This window comes from Drosophila elegans, unplaced genomic scaffold (assembly GCF_018152505.1).
Source record: "Drosophila elegans isolate 14027-0461.03 unplaced genomic scaffold, ASM1815250v1 contig_814, whole genome shotgun sequence".
Classification (NCBI taxonomy): domain Eukaryota; kingdom Metazoa; phylum Arthropoda; class Insecta; order Diptera; family Drosophilidae; genus Drosophila; species Drosophila elegans.
Window position 1 is genome coordinate 8,331,139 of NW_024546167.1, and position 18,990 is coordinate 8,350,128.

The window sequence follows — 18,990 nt, forward strand, 5'->3', positions numbered from 1 at the left end:
ACTGAACAATATATATATACCTATATATATTATAAAAACACGGATGGGAGAAAAACAGCATATGTTACGTTACAGAAACTATTTTTATTCGCAAAAAACTACATATATAATTGGATTTTTTAAATCTTTCTATGAAACGTAGGATGCCAAAACCGGTTCATTTTCGCCACTATTTAGGATTCATTACTACAAACGCTGTTCCTAGATGAGGAATCCTAAACTAGCTATTTATAAATTGTAACAAAAACAAAAAACAAAACCGTAAACCGGTTTCTAGGGGCCCAACGTTGGGGTCTGTTTAAACAATTGCTTGTCCCCAGTTGGTAACTGAGTTCGTCGCCGGATCGCGGTTCGTTTCTGGTTAACCTTGAATACTAATTGTTGTTTCACGTTGATTTTAATGGCACTCGCTGCGTACGGAGCGCGTTGTCGTCGTTGTTTTCATATCAGCATAAAAATTTCATGCTGCCCGTCTGCGCAGCTGCCTGTCATCGCTGGGCGCCGGATCGAAATAGTACGAAAAAACTAATCTCATCCGCCGGGCCGGCATTTCTAGCCGGCCGCCTGCCACTGGCCAGCACAAATTTGCGTAAACAGAGCACTATTTGTTTTGCCGAATGGCGAGGGGGCCACTTTACGGGGCGGGGAACAGCGAGCGAACATCCACCGACAGACTATTTAGAAACCGTTGCTGTTCTATTTTGGCCAGGCCAACAGAAGAGGGCCAACAACGCTGCTGCTGCCGCTGCTGCCAACTTGACGGCACACGTACTTAATTCAAGGAAACCTTGGGCTCGTCGTCTCGATCGAACTGGAAAACCTTGGAAAACCAGAAGCAGCGGGGTTCGGCGTGGAAAAAAATAAAAACAACTGCAAATCGCTACAATAACAATGAATCGGCAAGGAGCCCATAAACGCTGAAAGGGCACCTAGAATGGATAGCATAGAGTGGGTACCGATAATCAAAAACAAAAAGTATTGTACTAGCTGAAAGAGTAGATAACCATAAATAACAATAGAATGTGTAGAACTAAATTAGCTTTTTAGGGTAATATATTAAATATGTAAAAAATTATTCTAAATAGTTGTTAAACTATAAATGATTCTATTGACAAACCCAAAAATTAATATGTTTCTATAGCCAATATAAAATAATTAATTGTTTAACTATACATAATTTTATTGACATAAAACAAAAATTAAATGTCTCTGTAGTATGTGTAGCTATAACTTTTTTTTACTATTAACATAAGTTAGTCAATAAGTTAAAAAAGTTGCAAGCATTGTAGAGAAATCTTATAGTTTGAAAAGAAAAAAACTGAAAGTAGACCATCGTTCCCATATGTTTCTTACTTTAGCTTTTTTAACAAAAGTAAAATAAACTGAGTAATGTGTAAGTTGGTCGTTAATTTCTCTTTGCTATTTATTTATGTATTTAAATAAAAATACGAACGTTCATGTGTGGTTGGGAAATGAGCAAATGGCACGTCTTATAGCCAATAAAACCATTCCCAAAGGAACTGTAAAGTGCATCTGATTCCAAAAAAAAAAACCCTTCGTTCGTTAAGATGCGCAGTTTTTACCCATCCCTCTCTCCCTTTTCCCTAGAAACTGAAAGACCCCAGACTCCTTTGCCATTTTAATACAGCATTAAGACCCGCATTACGAGCGAGTTGCCCCGGACGCTTCTTCCACATCCTCCCTCCGTTCAGTCCCAAACCATTGTTTAAGTTTCGACACAAATAAAAACAACAAAACATAACGAAACCGAAAAGCCAGCAACAGGAAAACGTGGTCACCAGAAGCGAGCAGCCAACTGAAGTGCGAGCCACTTGGCATTATGTTGGCCTGTTACCCGCTGCCGCTATATTATCGATCATGTTTTGAAAGCGAAAGTGAAGGCGGCAGTCGGACAAACCCAACAAGCTCATCCGCCGACGCACAGTGTGATATGGCCACAAATCGTGCTTTCGATTAAAACCATTTTGATATATTCCATTAAATACTAAAATGCGGCAAGTAATGGATAGAACTTAGGTTCATTTATAAAGTGAAATTATGCCCATTTAAATAATGTTTAAATTGACAATGTTTCTACCCAAAAAAAAACATTTATCAATTGTGGGTAGATAAATTAGAATGGCAATTAAATAAAAATGTATTATTAATTTCTTTCATAAATATGTGTTATGATAATTGATAATAATAAAGAATTAAGCATAAAATAAACGAACCATAATATATTTATTGTCTTAATGTTAATAATTAACAAAAGAACTGTTAACTCAACCAGTCAAAAGCTACCAAATTGCTCTTATTTCTTTCGTAATCATATGTCCACTGTGCGTCGCAGATACAGATACGGATACAAACGCAGTGCGGATTCAGATACGGTTCGTTGGCTGGGGCTGTCTGGTCGCCTGGTCGGCGAGCAAAGCCGGCTATCGATTTCTACATAAAAAACGAAAGTGAATTTCATCCGAGTGGGTCCGCTGTCCGCTGTCCTCAAGTCGGATGGTCTTCGCTTGACCCAGATTTTGGGCGCGTTCGCCGACCTCCGGAGCCCAAGGTTCAATGCCCCAAGGTGAGCGGCCGCCAACGGTGTCACGTTCAGGGCCCGTCCCTGACCCACCGGCACCACCAGCACCACCGGAATCCACCAGCACCACCGATCGACGATTGAAAGAAAAATCAGACGCCTGTTGCGTCAACCAGGCGACCAGAAAATTCAACAAGCGACCCTAAAAGTGGTGCTTTCTTTTTTTTCGTGGGTCATCGAACTCGGGCTTCAAATTTTGGAGATCGTTGACCGCAGCGGTGGTGGGTGTGTGAAAGAGACGGCGATCAGCGGATCGGCGGTGTGAGTGAGAAAACAAGCAAATGGAAGCAAAGCACTGAAGTGCGAAAGGGAGGGTCAGTTGATAAGAGAAGGCAAGCTGCTCAAGTTTATTTTTCAGGCAGAGAAACGCTGACACACTTTTGACGACATCGGCAATCAAAACGACAGTACGCACTCGATATGTTTAACTTAAGGCATATTTTTAAATATATCTTTACCAATGTAAATCGATATTTTAATAAGTTTTTTTTTTTTGAATTGTTTAATAATTAAATAACATTGTTAGAGGTCTTTAAATTAAGCTTAATATATAAAAATAATTTGTCAATCAATTTAATCTAATTTATTTAAATTGAAAATGTTAACGTGACGTGTTCCTATTAATTTAATAGTTAATTCACTAGTGAATAAATTCACCATTTAAAACTGTATCTGTAGTTCACTGCACTGTGTGAGAAGAAAACTTTGCATATAATTTTACCGAGAAACAAATTGTTTAATACATTACTTCATCTAAGCAACCGTCTGTATTTGTTCATATTTGTCGGCCTTCAAACCGCGCAACCAAAAGCGAGAGCAGCGCTGGAAATGTTTATAAATTTTAGTGAGCGCCTCCCCCTTGCGGCATAAAACATTAATTTTTTTGTTAAATACGAAATTATAAACTTTTTGTAACAAGCGCACAGAAATCGTTTGAAAGCCGTTTGTCGAGTGCATCTGGCACGCTCCACTCGAGTGGATAAGTGCCAAGGTTGACTTGTGGGGGGAAACGCCCGTGTAATTGAGCAGCGTGACGTGACGTGGAGCGGAGGGGCGGGGCGGGGCACAGTTGATAATCTATGACACACACATCTGGAACGAGATCCATGTGGGCACTACGTGCACTACGAAGTGGAACCGCGCGCAGCAGAGTTCCCGAAACGCGATCGTTTCTCCCGATTGAAATCCGCTGGAACCTCGGAAAACACTTTCCGTTTCGATTGCCACTCTTCCACGCTGACCATTTATCCAAAATCCCAGGCGTTCAGTGATCTAGTGGCAGCATTTACGGTTTGGATAAAAACTGATTTCTACTGTGCACTTGAAGAAAATAGTCAGATAAGAACATCAGACCTAAACGATGTGTTATTAATCCGTTTGTGTACTTTTTATACTAAAATGTATCCAAATTCTAATAATGTGAAACGATCTAAAATGTACAACTTTCTATATTTTAAGCCCTATATGGTCTCCATAGTTGTCGTTTTGTGTTAAGTATTTCAGTCAAATTTTATTGTAAGTAAAAACAGATTTATTTGCGGTTTTAGAACTAACTGAACTATTCATAAATCATGAAGTGATTATACAAATTTAAAATTGCATCAAAATTTGATAAAAATTTGCATTTAATATTTTTTGGAAATATTTGTATAATTATTTTAAGAAAAAAACATAAGCTTAATATTTTTGTTAAAGCGGATTTAATTTTTTTAATCCTAAAGCTAACTTTTATGTTTCCATAACTGTAGTATAAAAAAAACTTATCGTTAAGAAAAATAAAACAACCGCACTAAGTATAAACATGAATTTGTTTTTCCCAGTGCACCTAATGTTTAAACAAATTAATCTAAAGCTCAGTGAGTGTGCCAATAAGCAAATTAAGTCCAATGCCAGACCCCAAAGATATACAAACCAAACAAATATATATACTAAATATATGCATGTGTATATATGTACACGTTTGCGCACAAAAAGCATTATCTGCACACACTCAAAAGCATATATAAATATATGTATATCCACACATATGCAAACGCATGTAGGTGGTGTGCGTTCACACAATTTGTCAGTTATCAGTAAAATAACAACACTACGCTCTTTGAACGCTGCTCGCCTATTCGAATTAGTACAAAATAATACCGTATTTCCTAGAAGTTTACGGATTCACCGTTACGCCGTAATTGTCACTGTGAGAGTAACAGAGATGGCATCAAGTGCGGAGAGCAACAACAAAAGGGCAATTTAGTACGCCTTTCGTTCAGTACAAATTTATGGGGGAAAAAATGATTGAGCGGATAACTCATACGCTCCGTTTTCTCGATCATAAACATGTGCCTTGAACAAGTGTTTTTTTTTCTGCCGCTGAGTATAAATGTTTTTATTTTGTTTATATAAAAATTTAACAACAATTCGAGTGAAAAAGTTTAAAACATTTTAAATAGTTTGCTAATGGAGCAGGCGACCAGCATATCGAAATAGCTGACGGTTGCACCGAAAAAGCCACCCGGTCAACGAATTCAATTTCACATTCTGGTGGCCGTTGGGTTTCGGTTTTTTTTTCGGTAAAAGTTGTTCGTCACCGCCGCCGAGAACTCAACAAAAGCTAGAAGTGATAAGCAAGCGATCGTGGGGCGATCGTTTGCCTTCATTTTTGTGTTCGTCCGATTTCCAACCGATTCCCACCCGCCTTTGGCCCGATTCCCACCCGCTATTGGTCCGATTTCTATAGTTTATAATTAAGCCTTCATTGATAATTGTGAGGGAAGATCAAGGCAAGGTTCTATAAATTTAATCTGATGCTAAGAGTCCATCATTTTGAATTAAAAAGTTCAATTTAAAGATCAAGCTGTTGTCAAGGCTATTTACAACTTGAGAATATATATTTTAAGCTCAACTAAACCTAATATGCTTTGAAAAAAGTTGTAGTTATTATCATACTGACTACGATTTTACTTAATAATTTACTTATACTTTGTTTGTTTTGGTCTTATTATAAATTGCTGGTATACAAATTAAAAATCACCCGCATTGTGGTGAAATTACAGCCTGTGCGTGGAATGCTGTGGCTGGTTAAAGTAAAGCACATTGACCGGAATAACTTGGTTGACAGCCGCCGCTGGCATCTCGACTTTCCACGTTATTTTCGCAAAAATCACGTGTAAGCCGAACGGGCCTGCAGCCTGTGCCGCCGACAAAGGTGAGACACCTCCGCCGTCAGGTGCCCTCGTCATCCGCATTGCTCGAGGGCTACTTTACACGGTGTCAGGTGGGCTGATGTTGATTCCGGGTTGCGGGTCCTGGTCCAGGTCCTGCTGCCTGTTGCACTTTTTGCACATAATCACGTCACATAAACGGACGACAGACAGGGCAGGATATGAACAACAAGCTGGCGCTCCCTTTCATCCTGGCGACATGTGACGCTTGGCTTTAGATGGCCGCAAAAATAAAAATAAAATGGCAAAAAGGAAAATGGAAAGGGAAAGGGAAAAGGAAAAGGATGGGAAAGACAGGGCAAAGAGTCCTGGGACCTTGCAACTTATTTCTCGCCGGGCTTTTCGCTTTATGTTTATGTTGTGTGTTGTGGGCTGTGACGTTGGCCACTGACACTTTGCTCCTGCTGCTGCCTCCTGTTGCCTCCTGTTGCCTCCATTCCGGGCTCAGCTTTTCCGGCTCCTGTCGCCTGTCTCGTACTTTTCACAAGCGGATGCGACCGGGACACCTGGACACGCTGGGTGTTAAAATAACAGGCACCGAACATATTGACTTTTAAAATAAGCATTATGGCGGTAAATTTTTATGAAGCCCCCATCCTCTGGGTGGGATTCTTTGGATCCCGGCACTGTGTGCGCCGGACAGCTGAGTGATTTATATATATTGTTTAATATTATTATGGCTGGCAGGTGGCCATTCAGCTTTCAGCTTCCAGCTCTGGGCTTTCGCCTTGGAACTGTTCCGGCCGACGGATGTGCAAAATGCGAGAAATTGAGCACATTACAAGCTCCGACTACGACTCGTGTCCATGTCGATGTCGATGTCAATGTCCAGGTTCAGCTCCTTGTCCTTGTCCTTGTCCATGTCCATGTCCACGTGTGGTTGGTAATAATTGTTAAAGTGTGCGGTTGGTTGGGAAGGATGCGAGGCGAATGATGAAGTGATGGTCCTCGGCAGGGAAAGTTTTATTCTTGTAGCTGTCAAGCTCGAGAGGATTGCGCTTGGATGCCTCGAGAGCAGTTAATGGTAATTGCAATTATCCAGCGAGCTTTATTGGTTAATGAACGAGCACCGGCTTAATGCCCTCGGGCTGGGCAGATGATAATGTGCCCATCAGCAGATTGCCCATCTGTAGGCACAGGCAATAATCTAAGACGAGTACCAAAAACACTGGCAGAATGGTACTCCTGAATTCTTTATGTTAATCTCCTTCGGCCTTACCAATCAATTGAGCCGACTTCGTTCAGCAAATGAAAACGAGAAATTATTTACCAAAATCAGGTAAAACCAAAAGGTTACAAAATTAAAAAGAGGTTACTCAATCAATAAAAAGAAAAGTATAATAAAATGCAAGCACTGTGAAATAATGAATCAGGTAGGCAGTTAAATATAATTACAATTGAAAATCAATTTTCGATGTATTAAGTTACATTTTCAATTTTATAATATTCATTTTTTTAAAACATTATTTTCACCCATTTACATCAATTGTTTGAGAATAAAATGCTGTATTATATTCAAATACTTGGAGTCAAAAGCAAATTTTACATGCATATGAATTAAACGAAGGGCTTAAACTGAAATTCGCTACTAAAAAGTTTATTAATGCGTTGGCCGGAACATGGTGGAAATCAATTAATAAATAAGTAAATGTGCCCACAATTAATTTCCATTTTGCGACACGCCCTCATCGTTTTCCCGACCGATTGATTGCATTTTAAATGTGTTTGTTCAGCAGCAAAGGGGGAAATTTTGCACTCGGCCAAAGAGTATGCCACATTTAATGCATCCACTTTTTGCTCGCTTCGTTTTCCGGGATCTGAAAGTTGTTCAAACGCATAACTGCTGTGTGTTTGGGCGTGTTCTGGCAGATCATTTGGGTAATTATCGTCGGAAAAAACGCTTCGGCAAAGAGGGCTTAACCATCAGTTCGAGTTGTGCAACCGGAACGGCGGTATAATGTTGTAAGAGGATTAACAATGCGTTTCAGCAATTAAAACTGGTAAATAAATCGACAAAAAATCATAATGCTTAAAAGAAAGAGCGATTTTAATATGATAGTTAAATTAGGTGGGTTTTTATCAATTTATGAAATAAATACATTGACGTTTAAGCTTTTAAGTTTAAATGGCCAATTTTAGTTAGATTATAAAGACTGATATTTTGTCCATTTTTCAAAGAGAATAAATTTATCAGGGATTGAAAATTACAGAAATTTAAGTAATTACCAACAAAAATATTTTTTGTGATTAAGGCCTGTTTTTTTTTCTAAGCCACTGGAATTTCTTAAACTATCCTAAGTCCTAAGTACATCTAGTTCCAATTGACTTTGAATTGTTTGCCAATTATTTAGTCAAAGTTAAATATATTTAATGACTTAACAGAAATTATCAAAGAAGACATTACTCAGACGATTCGAAACCAGAGCGGAAGTCGCTCCGCCAAGCAAGCCACAAAGTGTAATTGAGGGCTTGTGGTGGCTGGTTGTCGGTTTTAGGTCGGCTTCTGTGCCAATTAGAATCCAGAAGCGGTGAGGTGAGCTGTTTCAAAGGAGTAGTAGTAGGCCTCACCGCACCGCTCGGCCCTCGGCTTTGAAACACGATTCGAAAATTGAAATTCAAGTATCAAAAGAAACACCAGCCGCTCGACCCAATTAAACAAGCACTTTGAAACTTTGCACGTGGTGAGTAATGAACGTGACTGTTCATAGGAATACTACTATTTTATTAAGAGGGTGGTAGAGTGTCAAAAGACACACGTACACTGGTTATTTTGTCGAGGAACTCACGGAAACAGGAAATTATTCAATCGTTTTGGCAATGATTGCCAAACAGTGATAGCAGTTCATAAAGAAACATGAATAATCTGAAATTTAGTTCTGGGAAAAAAAAATCGACCAAAATTTTTTTTTACTATTTTAAACTGCATTTATGCAACAACTCATTCACCTTTTGCCAAGTTTTGATTTAGGGAAAGTTTTAGTTTTGCTTTCAACGTTAAGGATTTATTATGCCACCTTATCTATCTAACTTAGCAATGTATATTACTTTTCCCTAAAATAATATATGTTTTTGGTCTTCCCGCCCCACCAGGCGACTGTCTTGACCCGATCTGCAGCCTGTGCTCTTTTTCCGGGTTCACTGGATCATGTGGGAGTCCGTCCTATTCGTGCTGCGGCAATTCTACAGTTTCGTCTGCCCCATGCAGATCTTCTACGAAATCGACGAAACCGAGCAGTTGGGGAACCGAGAGGAGTGGGATATCTGGTCGGAGTTCTAAAAGTCGAAGGCATGACAACCCAGGCAATCGATTAATGGCGGGTGGCAATAAAGAGATCTCTCGCTTTTCCGCCTGAGTCACCCTGGTTACTCGACTCCGATTCGCACATAATTTTCGCATAAATTGTCAAATAATTTAAAGCCCTGCCATTGAGCAGGAGTCAAGGTAACCTAAGCCGTCGGATGAAATTTATTGCCCAGGCTTGGGCGGGGGAAATGGTGTCTGCTATCAGGCATCATTGAGTGTCGTTGAAATGCCAGTAATTGCGTATTAAAATTATACACCAGGGACCATTTGTTTAATGAAATGTATCCGTGTCTTTGAGCTAATTAGGTTGTCGTTTGCCTGGTATTTATGCAAAGTAATTGAGGAACTACAGGGGGGAATAGTTCCTTTAAGCAGGACTTTCATTTTCCACTCGAAAGGAGATCTTTAATCAGCACAGAACTGTGGATGCACTGTCACCTCGCATTGGACCATTCACTTCCCTACTTTGCAATTCAAATGTGGTTGCTTTGACCCACCTTTGACCCCCATTTCGAGCTTGTGCTCCAGCCAGGGCATTTCAATAAGCCGGTCCAAGTTGCAGGCCCAGCCGTCAATCTGCCGACTCGTAGGCAATTTGTTTAGCTTGTCGAAGAAACACCCACACGTCGCGTCGACCAACTTATTTCGAACGGAGTTGACATCTTTTCCGCCCTCTTTCCCAGTGCCAATGCTAGTCTTTTCTCGCCGCCCCAGCAGTTGACACAATTTGACTTTTGGCATCCAAACGTTCGAACAACGCCCTGAACTCTTGAACTAATCTATTTGTATTTGTTTAGCTTGACATTGTGTTGTTGTCTACTCGTGTGTGCTGTGTTTCCCCCACGACAGGTGCAAAATTGGGATGCAGGTCGTCCAAGGATTCGATTCTTTTCTGCCCTTGATGGCTCCTTTAGTGGCACACTTTACTTGGAGAAGTTCAAGTGGATAACATAGCAACTTTCATATTTGAAGTATTTTCAATGAAATTAACTCTAATTATAATTTTGATCACTAATAGTAATTGTTACCAGGATGTAATGATTATATATTAGATTTGTAATTATATGTCATTATTTTTTTAAGGATTTTGTTTTGACAACCGAATCACACTATCCATGTTCTTAATTTTTCCAAACATCGATTGATTTGACTCCCCACTGGAACTATCGCTCTAGGTTTAGTGTTGGTATTTTTCTTAGATTTCGACTTTTGTCTAAAAAAAACTAAAATATAGTTTCCATTTTAATTGTAGTTAAATTTAGATGGTTGGGTGTTTAATGTTTAAAGCTTTGTAGATTAAAATTATTCTATTTTGCCTTACTCTTGCACTTATTTGTTCGGTTTTCTTTCAGCTTCTGGAGCCCACTAAATCACATTAAATATTTTTTAATAATTTTATTTTATTATATAATACTGAATGGCTCTCCTTGAGTGTTTAAGATACATTGAGAAATGGTCCTGTTCAGTGGATGTCGCTCTAAGATTATAGCAATTGCATTAACGACAGAGATATGGCATTGCTTTGCCAATTATGGGGCTATTTGAGTGGCCGCCCGCCTGCTGTCATTTATACCGCAAATTAGCCCGGAAAGTGGAAGTAACCAAGGCGGAGAGGCGGTGGGCCGAGCTCAACTAATAACTTCTAGTTGCGTGAACAGCCCGTAAACCAATTCCCCTCGACTGTGCTTTCATTAGCGCTGCCTCAATGGCCAAGGCTCCCTGATTTCCAGGATTCGTTCTTGGCTCAGGCCAAACGATTATTGGCTTGCGCTTGCGTTTGTGTGTGTGAGTGTGTGTGAGGGTGGGGTCCTGCTAAGTCCCTTTTCGAGTAAAAGCCCCCACCCCACTGATTGCCAGATTTGTTAATTATGCACGTTATAATTAATGTTCGCTATCCTGGACTGACCTGACTATCCACCCCGGCAAACCAATCCACTCACACTTGCCGGCTAATTGTCAATAAATTTGCAAGTTCAAAATATCATTTCCCAGCCCCAGCCCCAGACCCAATCCGCCCCCCGCGATGCTCCCTGCTGTCATGCTGGCTGTCAGTTGTGCTTAATGCTTAAATGAAATCTAATCACGTTCTAATTTCAGTTAAGTGTGACAGCGAATGGAGCGAGCTGCCTTTTGGAGCCCCCAATCTTCCAATCCCTCATCTTCATCCTCATCCTCATCTTTGATCCCCGACCCGAACCAACCCGCTCGTTTTCGTTTCTCGTCTCCTTGTATTTCATTTCCGCCATTTAAGTGGGCCACTCCCACTTCGTTTGCTGTATTATTCTTTTTGGCCAAGTGCCAGTCGGCAAAATTTGCATTCAATGAAGGCGACTGACCTGCAGTCGGAGGGGGATATTTTAAGAACGTTTTAAGGATGTTAAGAAGCGCTAAAACTTTGATGAGCTCGATTTATGGCGAAGCATAAGTTTGGTAGTCAGAAGAACCCTGATTACCTATATATTAAGTGACTTAATAAATCCATAAAAATACGCTAAGAATTTATTAAAATATATATCACCTCTAGCATTTCTTTAAATTTATTCATATACATTTTTAAATTCTTTTTTTTGTATGTTATATATATGTTAGTTATTGAATTGGAAAGATTAAAAGGGCATTGTCTTATTTATCTTGTGATTCAAATATTTTGTTTTCATGCTTATTAGATCGTGTTTCATATTCACTTACTAAAGAACAGAGTTGTGCATTTTTTCGCGTCTGGCGGAAAAGTTCCTTTAAATTGCGAAACTGGCGTTAAATCTCTCATGACCGCATCTACCAGCACTGCATGTTTCATAACTTTTCATTTGAAAATGATGCCAGAGGGGCCGGGAAACTATTTCGTTTTCGAATTAGCAAACGGTTCTCCCTTCGAAAATCTAGTTAATTAGCGCTCAACAACAAACAACTCGGAGAAAACAGCAACAGCAACAGCATCATCACTATCATCATCATCATCATCATGGCTGTGAGCAGTCGGCAGTCGCACAACTTTATTTTTGGCGCAAAATAGTTGAAAAGCTGAGCGGAGGGTTGCCACGCCCCCTGGCCTGAAAACCACCCAGCCGCCCACTAAGCTCCGAAAAGTATGCAGTGGCAAAGTGCTCGTGAATTAAGCAATTAGCCCAGTCGAAGTAAAAGAAGAAATAAAAGCAGGGAATTGCGAATTAGCCGACATCCCAAGTTGGCTATATTGTTGCACAAATCTGACGCCGACCCGCTGCTAATTGACCAATATTTCCGGCTTCGCATCATCGCCATCATCCCGGGGTCTTGGCTTTGCCTTTGGTTTCAATATCGGTCGGCCACTGGCATTGGCATGGTAATTGCAATCGCTGGCATTCCACTTCCTCCCCGAGAATCCAGACGTTGCGAGGACACAGCATAAATACAGCCAATAAATTGAATTTATTTCAGCCAGCTACCAATTCCAATTTTGAGCATTAGCTTCCCTTTCTTTGGGTTTCTTGGAAAAAGAGAATGGTGACTTCTTTGTGGACTCGAAGAAATAAAATATTGGTTTTTGCGAGTAACAAAGGAATGTTTTATTCTGGGGCATACTCTGAACAAAGCCAAAGATAAAATTATAAAATTTATAGAATAATTCTGAATTATTTAATAGTCGTAAAATTTAGGTTTTACTTTTATCTAACTAATTTAGAAAATTCAAAAAAGGTAATCTATTAGAATGTTATAAAAGTATCTAGGGTATTTTCATTTTTAAATAAATCTAAACTTACTAAAAATATTAATTAATGTAAAATACAAAATGAAATATATAAAATTAGGAAATTTTCTAGTCCAAGAGTATCTTCCTTTCGAATTGACACGCACTTGCTGGCGGCTTCCCTTCTGTCGCCTGCTTTTTGGCACATTGCTTATTGATTATTTTCACTAATTTATGTGCTAATAAAATTGTCAATTTGTATGCGTGCAGCGGCGGTTCGCATTGAGGCGGATTCCGTTCCTGCGAGTGGCTGTCTGTGGATGTCCTCGCGAAGGAAGGAGACGCGGCTGACAAAACCATTAGACTTAAGTGTCTCCTGCTGGCCAGCGGCTGTCTCCCTCTAAGGCCGTCGCCCTATCTCTTTCTCAGAGGGCAGAGTGCCAAAGGCTCTTACAAATGACGCTGCAGGACATTTCTGGTAACGATTTTCCCGTCGAAAGCCAGCCAGCCAGCCAGCCAACCAACCAGCTTTGTCTTTAGTTTCACGTTTTCGCCGGGAGAAATCTCACCCATTCTCTGGCCAAACCGGGGTTTCCAACTGGCTTATTATGCCGCATTTGAGTTTAAATACGGCCGCAAGGATTTCGCCGATTGCCTTGGGGCTATTGATAATCTCTGGCTCAGTATTTATGCAAATATTCTGGAGAATTATGGCAAGTTTGGGAATTGAATATCAAATGAAGTGCGTTGTGGTAAGCTTCGAGCGCAGGTTGTCGATTGGGAGTTCCAATTTTAATTTAATTTCAGTGAAACTTATTAAAGAATTTAAAAATGAAGCTGGCACCAAATGTAAGTTATCTGGAAAGCGTTGATAATCGAGTTTTTGTGTTTAGTGACCTGTTTAGTAATGTGGCATTGTTTATGAGCTGGTTTATTTAAAAAGCACTATAAGTTTTGTTACCTTGGCAAGAAATAATGAACGTTCTCAAATGGGGAAGCTCCTAAAAAGACTTGATTTTAGTTATAGCAATATATATTTCCCATTTTTTTTTACGCAGGAAAGTTTTTTTTTTTGCAAATGGCTAAAACTCGACTTATAATGAAAGATACATTTTTAACCGGTGAGTAAAGACACCTCAATTGCTACTAAACCCAGGCTGGTTTAATGCATTTTCTAGGATAGCAGTTCCATCACCAGAACCTGTTATGCGCCCTTGCTCTCCGCCATAAACAATATTTTCGCGCACTTCCCCAAGGCACTTCCCCCACTTCCACTTAGCAACCTTTCTGGCCTTCAAAAGGAGTAGCTTTTACACCAACGGTGCCATTCGATGGGCGGGTAAAAGGGGGGATGCTTGAGCAAACCACTTGATGATGAAGACATTTTGCCAGCTAAAAAATCCTATTTACAACATAATTTACGCTTAAAATGGGGGGAAAGGCGGAAGGCTGTGAGGCTGTGATGGAATATGGGCGAAAGGGTGGACCCGGGGAAGTAATCCCCATTCAAAGTGCCGCCACTCAAGTGCCACTTTGCCGTAGTTGTGCCTCGACTGGCTCCTGCTGAAAAATGGGACAATTTCATGCCTTTTAATGGCAAACTTTTAGTGGTCAATGCAATGGCTGCCGCAATAACATCATCAGGAGCGGAAGGCCATTACCGAAGGCCTCCATAAAGAAACGGCCAACTGACCCAGCAAACTTCGCGCCTGAAACTCCCTTCGCCCTCTTAAATTATGTAAAAATACATTTCTGCTAAAAAAAAAAAATATATATATAAGAAGGCATTTGGCAGCATGATGGGGCAACGACGGAAAGGAAGGTGCAAATTGTATTACACGAAGTCAAGTCAAGTTTTGCACTCGCTGCTGTTCTCCGCTTGCCGCCCTTTGATGTCGTTGCGCGAAAATTGAATAAAAATAAAATTGTAATGCGTTTGCACTGCGGCAGATGGGTGGTGAGTTTGCGGTTGAGGGCTGAATGGAAAGGAAATTGCGGGAAATTTTGTAAATTAATGAGATGTTGAGTGGGGAGGGGCGACCAACGCGCCAACTTGACGTAATTAAAAGCGCGACTTATATTAAACGAATTGGTGATTTGTTAGTGAACTAAAGAGGGCAGTTCCTCGACGACTTAAACATAAAAAATCTACATGTTACATATATGTAGCTCACAACGGAATTCTAAACATTATTTCATAAAACAGTTCAGCAACAAGAAAATAAATAAATTGTTTATAAAATTCAAACAATAACTAGAAGAGAAACGAACTATAGCAAGCTGAATTTGATATAAAGAACAACAAAATATCAAGTACTCAAGTTTAAAAAAGAATGCAGTCATGTAGATTTTACAATACATTTTTTTCGGCTTTCCTATGGTGAATTTATGATCGTGACAAATTTGTTTGCGTATATTTGAAAAACAACAAAACTATGTCGATTTGCTAATTTCCTTTGTATCACTTGCTGACCTTTTGGTAAATAAAAACACAAAAATTCCCAAGAATTAGCCATATGTATTCCCCAACTAGACTACACGTTCAGCAGAAAAAGAACAATTGGAAACAGTGCTTTCACCTCGGGGTTATCTTCCTGTATCGCCGAGCGAGCACAACAAGCGTTATCAAAGTGAGACCCCTCTCGCCATATATGTTTGCCGATCGCTTTGCAGCCGACAGTTCGTTCAATATCAGCGACCAGAATGGTTCGCCTACGTGGATTACTTTCCAGCCTGGGCCTGCTCCTGGCCATTTACGGAGTACAGACTAGATTTTGCGGAGGATCCACGGATCAGAAGTGTGTGCCACGGCAGTCCTGCAGGATCGGCTCCGAGAATGGAATGCCGATCATCGAGTACCGACATCTACAAGGCGGCAACTTTGGATGTCCTTCCACGGAAACCTGCTGTCCCCTAACAGAAATGGTAAGCGGTCAGGGAAGAAAGATATATTTTCATAACTGGTTCCCCTTGCAGTTGGGTAATCCAATTCCCGTTTTTGATGACCCGGTTCAACTGGATTGTGGCCACGTCAACAAGCAAGGTCTGACTTTCACCATTAGGGGCTTGGAGGAGCTGGCCCAGGAGGCCGAGATGCCATGGGTGGTGGCTCTGCTGGATGCCACAAACCTGCAATATAAGGCAGCCGGTTCCCTCATTGCCCCGGATGTAGTGCTCACAGCCAGCCATGTGACCGACAAACTGGCCGAGAACCAGCTTCTTGTGAGGGCTGGCGAATGGGACCTTAATACCGACACCGAGCAGCAAAAACATGTCGACGTTGCCATCAGGAAGATCGTGCGCCACCCTGAGTTTGATGCAGACAATGGACAATACAATGTGGCGCTTCTGTTCCTCAAGACACCGCTTCAGCTTACCCGCCACATTAATCTTATCTGCCTGCCGTCATCGAACCGGAACTTCATCCAAAGCCGATGCCTGGTCGGTGGCTGGGGTAAGAAAACCATCGAGGCCAACAGCTACATGAACATTATGAAGAAGATCGAGTTGCCGGTGGTGGACAGCCTTACATGCGAGAAGCAACTGCAAGAACCCTACACCAAAGACTTCAGGCTCCATCACAGCCTGATGTGCGCCGGCGGAGAAATCGGCAAGGATTCGTGCGAGGGTGACGGAGGAGCACCGCTGGCCTGTCCGCTCCAAAGCGATCCCGAGCGGTACGAGCAGGCCGGCATCGTTAACTTTGGATCCGGATGCGGAGAACCGATCCCTGCAGTCTACACTGATGTTTCCAAAATGAACGTTTGGATTAGGCAGCAGATCGAGGCGAATTCACCAGGAGGAGGTGGAGGTGGAGGTGAAGGCAGATATTTAGACAATGGTAATGCTCGAGGTGCAGGCGACAGAAATATTCGGATTATGGGCAATGGTCAGGAAGGTAGGGTTGAAAATGTGCCAGGATTTGAGCAAAGGGGAGTACCAGTTCCAGCTGTATGGAATGAACGTGTGCCAGGTGGATTAGGAGGATCTGGTCGAGGAGGTGGTAATGTCGCAGGTGGAGGCAGTAGATTTGATCAAGTGGGAGCCCCAGTGAACGTTCCAGCTAGAAATAACGAATATATTCCAGGTGGAGGCGAGGGATATAATCAAGGCGGGGCCCCAGTGAACGTTCCAGCTAGAAATAATGAATATATTCCAGGTGGAGACGGAGGATATAATCGAGGAAGAGTTCCAGTGATCGTTCCAGCTAGAAGTAATGAATATATTCCAGGTGGAGGCGGAGGATATAATCAAGGTGGGGCCTCAGTGAACGTTCCATCTAGAAATAATGAATATATTCCAGGTGGAGGCGGAGGATATAATCAAGGGGGAGCCCCAGTGAACGTTCCAGCTAGAAATAACGAATATATTTCAGGTGGGGGCGGAGGATATAATCAAGGAAGAGTTCCAGTGATCGTTCCAGCTAGAAGTAATGAATATATTCCAGGTGGAGGCGGCGGATATAATCAAGGGGGAGCCCCAGTGATCGTTCCAGCTAGAAGAGATAACTATATACCAGGTGGGTTTGAGGGGTCAAATGGAGGGGGTGGTAACGTCGCAGGTGGAGGCGGTAGATATGATCAAGGGAGACCCCCAGTGAACGTTCCAGCTGGAAGGGATGAATTTGCGCCAAATGGACTTGCAGGAACAGGCGAAGGAGGTGGAGCGGGTGGTAATGCAGCAGGTGGAGGCGTTAGGTATGATCCAGGAAGATTCCCAGAAGCCAATCCCTTCTTTGGAGATAGAAATGAACCAGCTGAAACCGGAGTCGAACGTAATAGATATGATACGATTGGGAGTCAAAACACGCTTCCCGGTAGACGTGATCCGCCTGTAAATGAAATTTCCAATAACAAAAATATTGTATTACAAAATGATGTAAGGAAAAAACAGACAAAACCAGGCGAACAAACCACTATGGAAGTATTTAGAGCCTAAAACATATATTGTCTTGTCTTTGTTGAATGAATGTTGGCCGAAACTGTTTAAAGCATAAATATCTTTGAATAAAAGCAATTTATGAAATCCTGTTTTAATTATTGATGAATCCAAACGATTAAACTGCTGTGAACCGAAAACTAACAGGCAACACTCATAAAACACTATTTGTTATATGTTTTCTATTTTTTTTAAAACTAGAGGGCTGATGATAGAGTTTTTTAATAGCGGTTTTATACTGTTCGTGTGTGCAGCTCAACAAATGGCGCCACCTATAACCCGGCTGTTTTCTGAGTCGGAACACTGGACTATTGCGTTGTCCCCTGCTTTTCTTGCTATCATTAACTTGGTAATTTCCCAAATTCTTAAAGGTTTGGACCTTGACCTCAACCTAACATAAATTTCGCTGAAAAGTATATAGTTGTTGTGATGTTTTTGTTGTTGTGAAACAAGTAGACATGCAAACAATGAACGTAATCTATAATACTAAGAATCGTAGAATTGGTCTTACAATATATCTGCGATGTTCCGAGAACGAGATAAGCTCTCAATAATGTCATTAGTAATCTATGGCACCGATATGTGTACGTTAATCTCTATTGTGAATCAGTATATATATATCTTAAGTACTAGCAATGTTTAATATGTTATTTCTAATTCGCTATCTGTTTCTTACCTCTTTTAAACATTTAAATTAAAAATGCTGGCCGTTATACAATTATATTGCAATACAATATTTTAATAATTCATTCTGCATAACTATTTATGTGCTAATTTGTATTCGATCATTTTCTTATTCAAGAGATTCATTCTATTTCGGCCAGCCTGCAACATCAATGTTCTGTTGCTAATTATGCTATTATGTGTCTTATAAATCATCTGGGGTGAAATGAATTTATTGTTTGCGTAAGACAATACCTTTCGTTTCTGCTTGCATTATGCATTACAAATCTGCTAATATATTTGCTGGAATATTAAACGATATCGGTAAGGCTCTCACACTTTCGCCCTATTGACTCAGTGGCCCACACAAAACCCGGCTAATTGTGCCCGAGTTTGGCCGGGGTTTATTACGGGCCAAGCTGGCCCCAAATCGCAGCCCAGATACAACCAATTTCGTAACGCACAAAAACTGGCCGAAAAGGGGGGGTAGAGGAAAAAGGAATTGGCACTCAGAGCCAGTCGAATGTGGAACACATTGTGGCCCTATTGCTTTTAGCCCCAGTTCGCTTCTTGTTTATTTGTTTGTTTGACTGATTTGCTGTTGTTT

The 18,990-nt window shown here is 40.9% G+C and overlaps 2 protein-coding genes across 2 annotated transcripts in view; one reads left to right on the forward strand and one right to left on the reverse strand.

Moving 5' to 3' along the window:
- Positions 1 to 18,990, reverse strand: part of LOC108138218 — a 63,243-nt gene that overhangs the window by 5,094 nt on the left and 39,159 nt on the right. The window lies entirely within an intron of this gene.
- LOC108138214 lies at positions 15,458 to 17,807 on the forward strand. Its single transcript, XM_017260334.2, has 2 exons — positions 15,458 to 15,707; positions 15,759 to 17,807. Exons 1-2 carry the CDS (start codon positions 15,486 to 15,488, stop codon positions 17,718 to 17,720), a joined length of 2,184 nt encoding a protein of 727 aa, XP_017115823.1. The 5' UTR covers positions 15,458 to 15,485; the 3' UTR covers positions 17,721 to 17,807.

Excerpts from the sequence above, each read along its gene's own strand:
- LOC108138214 (XM_017260334.2), top strand. The coding sequence starts at position 15,486 with ATGGTTCGCCTACGTGGATTACTTTCCAGCCTGGGCCTGCTCCTGGCC. Across the intron at positions 15,708-15,758 it reads GCTGTCCCCTAACAGAAATG|TTGGGTAATCCAATTCCCGT; the intron begins GTAAGCGGTCAG and ends TTCCCCTTGCAG.